This window comes from Mus caroli, chromosome 18 (assembly GCF_900094665.2).
Source record: "Mus caroli chromosome 18, CAROLI_EIJ_v1.1, whole genome shotgun sequence".
NCBI classification, from domain to species: domain Eukaryota; kingdom Metazoa; phylum Chordata; class Mammalia; order Rodentia; family Muridae; genus Mus; species Mus caroli.
Genome location: NC_034587.1, coordinates 50,640,961 through 50,650,341, shown reverse-complemented (window position 1 = coordinate 50,650,341; position 9,381 = coordinate 50,640,961). Strand labels below are relative to the sequence as shown.

The 9,381-nt window shown below is 46.2% G+C and overlaps 1 protein-coding gene across 2 annotated transcripts in view; it reads left to right on the top strand.

Moving 5' to 3' along the window:
- The first annotated feature begins 636 nt into the window (after positions 1–636).
- Cep120 (centrosomal protein 120) overlaps positions 637–9,381 on the top strand; it is a 61,726-nt gene continuing 52,981 nt past the window's right edge. For both annotated transcript variants that reach the window (XM_029471905.1, XM_021150632.2), the window contains exons 1-4: positions 637–875; positions 1,016–1,081; positions 5,175–5,331; positions 6,801–6,915. In XM_029471905.1, coding sequence (XP_029327765.1) covers positions 1,033–1,081; positions 5,175–5,331; positions 6,801–6,915 — 321 coding nt within the window. In that variant the 5' untranslated portion in view covers positions 637–875; positions 1,016–1,032. The remainder of the gene's footprint in view (positions 876–1,015; positions 1,082–5,174; positions 5,332–6,800; positions 6,916–9,381) is intronic.

The window sequence follows — 9,381 nt, the reverse complement described above, 5'->3', positions numbered from 1 at the left end:
GGTTTTAAGTTAGATAAGCTTCAAAATACATCTAATCCCTCCCCCGTCCCGCCCCCCTCCCCCAAATGAAATCGGAAAGGGAAATGTGGGTTCAGGGCACTCCCACGCCTTAACTTTTGGCCTTGATTTTGCAAATTTACTATGTCTGCGTAGAAACTACTTCTTTAAATATTCTCGCCCACGTGACAATGTTTTTTCCTCTCTCTCTCTCTTTTTTTGGAAGTGTTTCTAGGGTACAGCTTAATCTGGGAGAGATTACGTCAGCGCCAGCGGTTACAGTAACTACCGTATTGACGCTACTTGTTTTCATAGGACAAACAGTGGAAGTGCTGAACATGAACAGGTTCACACTCTGGCCATTCTTCTTATTATTATTTTTGGTGACAATGCACTCAGTTCTGTTGACGCCAGGTGCCTGAGAACTAGCATTTAAAAAAGAAAAAAACGCTATTGTTTCATTTCTTAGATTAAAGCGGAGCATAAGGCTCAAAACACACTGCCCTCCTACTCTTTTAAAGATCCAAATGACGCAGGACCAGGAAGCGTTTAGAGCACTGGTGCGCTTGCGCGGCCTGTGACCCGGGAGGGGGTGGTGGTTCAAGTCTCCTGCCCTCCCGCATGCGACCAGCAGGCGACGCTGCGGGCTAATGCAGCCGCATCTCCCCAGGGCTCTTGGAAAGCGCGTCAAAGGGCGGGAGGTGAAGGCGGCTGATGGACGTTCTATCCCCGACCGCCCTGGTCTCTATCACCCTTTGTCCTCCAGCCTCCCTCGGGCTCTCGGCCTGCGGGCCTGGTTGCTAAGCGGAAGCGGGGCGCGGCGGCGTCCGCTGCGGCTGCCGGGGCGTTTGAATAGCGGCTTAGCAGGCGGCAAAAAGGTGCCGGGCTGGCGGGCTTGTGGGGCGGCAGGGCCAGGCAGCGGAGCGGCGTTCGCCGAGCCGGGGCTGGGTTAGGGCCTGGGCGGCGGGCCGGGGAGCGGGGCCGGCCTGCGCATCTCAACTCCGCTTCTTTCCTGCAGACCCTGCCGCCGAGACCATGGTCCCCAAGTCCGACCAACTGCTCATCGTCGTATCCATCCTCGAAGGTGAGCGGCCTCGGGGTTTAAAAATTTTTTTTTTACAACTGCTGTTTCCCGAGCCTCAGCAGAGTAATGTGTGACCGGAGCTTTGTTAACCTTACGAACCCTGTCATCTCTGCTTTTGTGGTCCCCGAAGACTTGTTTCAGTTGCACGGAGCGAGGTCTGTTAGGCAATTGATTTAAACATCTCTCCGGGGAACCGGAGTGCTATTAGGGATAAGTGATATTTAGCGTGACTTAGCTGTAGCCCCAGAGAATGTAGGAAAAAAACCGATCTCCATCACAAGCAGCCTGTCGATGGCTTCTATATCCGAGCTAAAAGTGCCTGCAAAGCAAGTTCTGTTCCGCAGTCCCCGCTAATGCCATTTGTAAGAACTTTGCCATTGACTTTAATACAAGCTTTGTACCATTCCAGATCTGTTGCCGTGACTGTTCCCTTTACATGTCTCGATGGCCTACCGCGGGTGCTAACCATGGTTAAGGTGTACTAAATGAGCCTTGCGTGTTTGTCGAGCGAGTGGCATTTGTTTATCCGGGACTTACTGAATGTCAGGTGCCGTCCTGGCAAGGCAGGTGGCTCTGGGTCTAGAAGCTTAGGGAGGAAGTTAAGTGGGCAGCGAGTCAAGCTGGGATGGCCACCTCTTTTGGGGAACGGTTTCCTGAGGAGATGGCAGCTATGTGGATCTTAGAGCTAATTGGGAATGGGTCAGATGACAAAGGCTGGACAGATGGATGGTCTAGCTGCAAAAAGCACTTAAGGTGTGGAAAAAGAAGCTCTGCTTTGCTCTCAGACTCATTCAACAAATATTGCCTCGTTAGCTGATGGCAGCAAAGTGGGGTTTCATAAACTGGAACAGGTTATCAGTGTGAGGATTCTTGAGTGTTTAGCCACAGGTGTTGATTGCTTCAACCCTTCTCCCCTCAGGAGAAGTCTGATAGTGTTTGAGGAGAGGGAAGGAAAAAAAAACCTGTAAAAATAGTTTCTGAGTTTGGAATAAGAAATTGGCCAGAAGCTATTAAACAGTAGCGACAATAATAATTGTTTCTTTACTGCTTAAAAATACAAGATTGAGCAGGGAGTGGTGGCAGCTCGGGCCTTTAATCTCAGCACTCAGATGGCTCAGAGCAGGCTAATAATCTCTGTGAGGTCAAGGGCAACCTGGTCTGCTGGTGATTTCCTGCACCCCTCACCCCAACAAACAAATAACAAAACACCCAAATAAACCCCCCCCCCCCCAGACTGAAACAATTCGTTGACTTCTAATTGGTTGATAGAGGCTGTTAAATTTAGAAACTTCTCTGTGAAAAAAAAAATTGTAGTGATTTTCTGTCCTCGGTGACATAGGGGTCTGTTTTACTTGGGATGAACAAATTAGTGTGCAAGACACCCTATGTTGGGCTACACTATAATAATAACGTGGTGCAGACCATAAACGTGGGTGTGGCAGGAGGAGCAGTAATCGAAGTAGCTTCTTTCCTAAGCCCTAGACAGACAAGGGTAGAAGAAAGTTATTTCCGGTGACTAGATCAGCCAGGATAATGAGAGTGAACACGGTGGGTGGACCGAGGCCGCAAGAGGATGGCGAGTATTTAGGAATATTGTACTTGGTCAGAACGAACCAGAGTGAATCGGCTTTGGAGGACCTCGGAAGCCAAGGAGTGTTATTCTAAGGGAAGTGTCCGTGGCTGTCGTCCCACCTAGAGAAAGGAACTTGACTCCTGTTCGGTTTGTGAGTTGTATTCAGAAAAGAGAACCAGGAGGCAGGGATGTCGGTTAGGTTGTCACCACAGACACACTTAAAATTGGCATAAGGTCCTCTCCCCAGCCCTGCTAGTGTTTACATTGAACCCGGGCACCCAGGATTCGTTGCCATCTCTTTCTGTCCCTGTCTTCCAAAGGATTCCCGAGGGTTGATTTTATTTTTGGTGTTACATACACAGTCTCCACTGCATGCCTGGGTTCAGACCTTTACTATCCCCTAACCTGTAGTAATGGACTCAGTCTGTTTTCCTAACATTTCCTTCCTTTCCAGAAATAGCTGCTGCCCACAACTACCTGGCAATCGTCTTTCTCATCCATAGATACTGTCTTCATTTTTCCAGAGTTCTAAGGGGTTACTACACTCTTAGAGTAAACGTGGCCCTTCCTGTTAAGAACGTCTGCTCACCCTTTAGGTGTCCTATATCCCCAGGACTCTGGCTACATTGAGCTACTTAGCATTTCTTAGCTACATTCCTAGAAATGTCTCTTATTGAAAGGACCTGGATTTCTACGTGGAGCAGAACCATTGCACGCTGGGTTCCAGGATAGACACGCAAGGTTTCTGTTGTCTGCCTCCTCGCTGTGATAAAGGCAAGGCAGCCTGGGGAGGAAAGGGTTATCTCATCCTGCATCCCAATCCCAGGTCATCATTGAGGGAAGTCAGAGCAGGAACTGGAGCAGTCCGTGGAGGACTGATGATGCTTACTGCTTTGCTTCCCATGGCTTCCTCAGCCTGCTTTCTTCTGTACAATACAGGACCGCCTGCCCAGCGGTGGCACAGCCCACATCACAACTGTCATTAATCAAGTAAATGACCCACAGACTTACCTACCTACAAGCTAATCAGATGGAGGCATTTTCCCCATTGAGGGTCCCTCTTCCTAGATGACTCCAGCTTATGGCAAGTTGGCAAAAAAAAACAAAAAACAAAAAACAAAGAACAAAAAACAAAAAAAAAAAAACCCTAACCAGCAGAGTTTAAAGCAAGAGCCTCAGGCGGCCATTGTTAAAGGACATTTTTAGATTTATTTATTTACTTTTGTATCTGTGTGAGTGTGTGCATACCTGTTCATGCCTTTAGAGACCAGAAGCCAGTTTTGGTCACCTCCTCAACCACTCTACCTGTTCTCCCTGAAGCTTGGAGACAGGCTCCCTCAGTGATCCTGGTGTCTCTCAGCTGATGCTCTGGGAGCTGCATTTATGTCACAGGCTGCCTGGCTTGTTCCTCCCAACTCCAGTCCTCACACTCGAGCAGCAAGCTTGCTTCTCCCCGTCTCTCTAGTCCCTCATCCGACACTCCTAAGGCTACAGTCGGGGTCCTTTTCTTTCTTCCTTAAAACCAGAGCATTGCTTTTGTGTCTGATTGTTGAAGTTCTCACGATGAACTGGGCGCTGCGATAGTTGCCTCTCTTGGTTTGGGTGGCAGTGATGGACTTCTCCCTTGGCCATCTTCTGGACACCACATTGGCACAGTCTTGGAAATATGTTGTCCCTTACCTTGGCACTCCAGTTTTACTTTCTCTTTGATGGGAAGCCTGTGTTTGTCACAGGGTGACTTGTGGGTGGTAGGTGTTTGGGTCACAGCGGTGGCATGTGTGTGTCTTGCTGCAGTGCTTCTTTTCCACATGGTGCAGTTCCTTTTCAGCTTCTGCTGCCCACAGACCCTGCTTAGGGTTTGTTCTGGGGTCTCGTCATCCAGGCTCTTGGCTTCCACTAAACAAGTGTTGGGGTTGTCTGTGTGCACCACCAACTCGACAAATTTGGTCTTTTCTACCATTTAATTCCAACCAAGAACTGTGTGTGTGTGTGAGATGTTTATTTGATAGTGGCTATAATTCCCTTCTCTCAGCAGAGTGGAGGCCACAGTTATTGACTCTGTGCAGGAGGGTTAGCAATTCTTACTCTCTGTTCACTTTCTTCCAGTTTTGAAATTTTCTCCCTCGTAGGCCCATGGTTTTCTTTTTAGGACAAGTACCTGTTTTATTCTTTTTGAAGCCATTTATCTTACCATTTGTTTATCTCCCTTTTAATGTACTGATCTGTGAGCAAGTGAGTGGGTGCACTCTTGCTGTAGGGCCTGATAACCTGTTAGAAATGCAGGCTTTCAGGCCCACCTAGACCCACTGGATCTCTGCAGTGATTCATAGTCACATAGTGCTGGAGAAGCAATAATTGCTAAATTACAGCTTCCAATTTATGAAAGTAAGTGTAGATGCATTTGAGAGATAGTTTATGCAACATGCCGGCCCGTCAGCTCCCTGTAGCAGACCTCAGTATTTAAAACATGCGACAAGTGATCCTCTTTGGTTTCTGTATGTGTGTGTATTCTTTCACCAGGTCGCCATTTCCCCAAACGTCCAAAGCATCTGCTTGTGGTGGAAGCAAAGTTTGATGGGGAGCAGCTGGCTACTGATCCTGTTGACCATACTGACCAGCCAGAATTTGCCACTGAGCTAGCCTGGGAGATTGACAGGAAAGTCCTTCATCAGCACCGGTGAGGCTGCTTGCACTGTGGCAGCGTCTTTGTCCTTTCTCATAGCTTTTTATGTTTTATAACCTCCTGGTTATAGTGATCATCACATTTATTGGGTGTTTTGTTTTGTGTGTATTTTTGCTCTTGAGACAGGGTCTTTCTTGGTTTGACTTTGTGTTGTGATAAAGCACCCTCATGAAGCAACTTAAGGGAGAAAGGGTAACTTAGTCCCCAATTCACGCTACTGACATCGTTGTAGGGAAGTCAGGGTTGCAGGAGCTTGTGGCGGTCAGTCACATTCTATCTGCAGTGGGGCGCACAGTGGGGCGCACAGTGGAGTGCATAGTGGTGCATTGATGCATATATGCTTGTGCTCACCTTACCCTCCCAGCTCTTACACATTCAGGACACACGGCTTGGGCATGGAGCCACCCACATGGGCGAGGCTTCCCACCTCAACTGTACTTAGATTGTACATTTTTAAATGAACTTCATGGCTAGAAACATCAATAACCACAGTACTTTTATTAAATGATTAAAAATATAATTCTAAAAGCTGGGCATAAGATAATATGGTTTGCCTCTAATCCCAGTACTTTGGGGGTAGAGTTCAAGGCTAGCTTGGGCTACATAGAACCCTGTCTCAGAAAAAAGAAAAGAACCTACCACCATCAAAACTCCCATATCACTTTGGTACTAAATCAAATCAGAACAGAAAATTAGCAAAATTCAAGAATTCTTATTGCTTTTATTGGTGGATTAGAACATAAATTTATTTGAAGGTCTATTCTTAATGAATGTTAAGGTTTTGTCTTTTTACTGGCATTCAGAATATTTGCTTAGGCTGAGTTCTATTATGCGATGTAATTGTCTAAGCACCATGTGATACAGCCCTTTGGTTATTTAGGCTAAGAATTCCTAAGTGGATTTTGTGCTAAGTGGAGTTAAATAGTGACTCCATTGGCTCAGTGATGCCAGCCTCTATTCAGCTCTGTGCATGAGCTGGAACAGGGGTTCCCAGATTCCCCAAAAAGACCACACTGTACCAGTCACTGTCATCGTACAGATCATTGCCAAGTGTTGTATTACTAAATCTTAGTAGTTAGATTTTGTGACATTTAATTATGAAGTTTACTTTTTTTTTTTAGCTACAAAGAAAGCTGGAAGCAAATATGTATCTTTTATATGGAACAGTACTGTATAAGAAAAATCAAATTTTTTGTCATTTTTAAACATGATACTTTCTGACTTGCAGAGGACTGGTTATTAATTATCACAGTGGTGTAGGAAGAACCTGGTTGACCTAGTTGGTATACAGATAAATAGATGAAAATAATAGTTCTTCCCAGGTAAGGGATCGTTTAGAAAATACAGAGTAGACACAGCTGGCCCACCAAGGGTGTGATCTGGAGGATACAGTTATCTTGCGGCTTGGAGAAAGCTGGCTTAAGCTGGGAAAGCCTCACTGTTTCCCACGGACATCACTGCAGGTTACAGCGCACGCCGATCAAACTCCAGTGCTTTGCCTTGGACCCGCAGACTTCTGCCAAGGAAACCGTAGGCTACATTGTTTTGGACTTAAGAACAGCTCAAGAGACAAAGCAGGTATGGTCCTTTTGGCTTTGTTTATTATGATGATAAATAGTTGATTAAATAAATACCATACGAAAGAACAGAATATCAAGTCACAGCCTCAAGATGAGTGTAGACTCTAGCTTCAAATGTGTTGGATTTGAAAATTCCAACCTTTCACTTGTTCTTGTGAGCCATCTTTCTCCAGGAAACTTGTTCTGGAGCTCAGACCTGTGTAAAAGGAACTGCCCCCCACGGCAGAGGCTGGGCTCTTCTCTTAGAGGCTGTCCTCCTGCGGTGGGACCCTCGGGTCAGTGAACTTTCCTCGCCCCTCTCTGTTTCCCAAGTCCTAAGTCCAGAAGTCTCCTGGACACTCCTCTGCTCCCTCCTTAGCCATCGGTACAGGTGATTTTGTGCACTTGTGATCTTTTCTGCGTTTTCCCAGCTGCTGTCCCTTCTAAGCCACTGTAGTTTCTTACCGTGGCTATCACAACGCCCTGGTTGGTCCCCTTGCTTTCTAGCTCTGTATCCTTGGAGCTGTGTTACTCAGATGTGTCTACTAACTCCAGCTCAGGATGCTGTTTTCCCTAACCTTCCTTATGAAGCTTGATACTCTCCAGTACTTTTGAGACTGAGGCAGGGGGATTACAAGTTTGAGGTCATCTTGGACTGCATATATACTAAGACCTGGCCTTCTGCAAAGTAGCCCCTAAAATCTGACGTTTAAAAGTCTGTGTCAAGCCAAAATAAATATTTTTTTAGAGACAGTTTGAAGGAGCAGCAGGCTGGCCCTGGTGTGTTGGCTTGTGCCTGTGAGTACTAAGAAGCCTTGGGCTGCCTTGTCACACTCCTCTTGGCATCTTCGCTCCTCAAACCAGACACCAGAGCCTGGCAGTGGTGGTGCACCCTTAATCCCAGCCCGGGGCGTCAAAGGCAAGTGGATCTCTGTGAGTCTGAGGCCAGCCTGGTCTTCAGAGTGAGTTCTGGGACAACAAAAGCTACACAGACAAACCCTATCTTGAACAACACACCCCACCCCCACCCCCCAAAAGAGCACCAACAAAATTGTACCAAAATAGAAAATGTCTTTTGTTCTGATAAAAACATTGAGTAGGTTTCAATTGATGTTGCTTCAGGCTCTGCCCTGGGTCTCAGGGGTGAAGTTTAGGGCCTCTTTTGTGCTAGACGTGGTCCTATATTGAGCTGTATCTGTAGTTCTTACTTCTTACTCTGAGTTACCCTGTAGGCCTTGCCTCCTAAGGAGCCGAGATTTCAGGTTTGCCTTATGTTTTCCTTTTTATTAATATGTCTTTTTCAGGCTTTTATAAATCTAATATTTCTTATATTGCCATAATAATATCATTATGATATTATAGTAGGCTCTTTAAAACAGGACCTAAAGGTTTTATAGTAGTTGGAAACAATAACTCATTTAAGGACAAGCATGTGGACCAAGGTTAACCTTGAACTTCTAGTACTCTTGCCTCAGCAACTTAACGTGCTACACATAGATAGTCATGTGCCAGCTATATTAATTTTTTTAAATGTATGTATAGGTGTGAAATGGCACCCCTGCTGACTGGTTCCTGCACCCGTGGCACACTTTTTCCTGGCTTGAGCCATGTGTTCTGGCTGGTCTGGGCACTGGAAATGCTGAGGGTGCTGTCTTTGGGTTAGTCAGGTAGTATAGGCTGCCACACCCTAGAAGGCCTTTGTTGTGAGTGTCTGCCCAGTAAATGGGTCATGATGCAGAACAGGGCCTTTTCCGTAACATTTTATGCTATTTGTTAGTAGTGTCTTAGTCACAGTTCTAACGCTGTGAAGAGACTGTGACAACTCTTATAAAGGAAGATGTTTAACTGGGGGCTTGTTTACAGGCTTAGAGGCTTCGTTCATGACCGCTGTGCTGGGGAGTATGGTCACAGGCATGTCAGCACGGCAGGCACCGTGCTGGAGAAGCAGTTGAGAGCTGCTTCTTGTTTCACAGGTTAAGAGAGTGAGATTGGGCTTGCTATGGGCTTTTGAAACCTCAGAGTCCATCCCGGTGGCACGCTTCCTCTAACAAGGTCACGCCTGTTCCCAACAAGGCCACACATACTCCAGTAAGATCACATTCGAATCCTTTTAGTCCTTTGAAATAGTTCCACTCCTTGGTGACTAAGCATTCAAATGTATATCAGCCTGTGGGGGCCATTTCTACTCAGAGCACCACAAGTCATAATATTTTCATTTTCTTAGTTGTTATAAGCAAGGCAGAGTACAAAGAAGAGGTCTAATAGCAGCACTGAGCAAAGGAGTTGAGGGAACAGATGATAACAGGCTTTGGCCATTGATGGATGGCATGATATTGGAGACAGAAGACTGAAAATGGATGTGTATCGTTTTCTCCCCTGTGATATTTACTTGACAAAGTGTTGGAATGGGAACAGAGAAGACTGTCTAAACACTTCAGTATGTTTCTTGAAGGGAAATGTAGTTGATGGCTTCCTAATCAATATT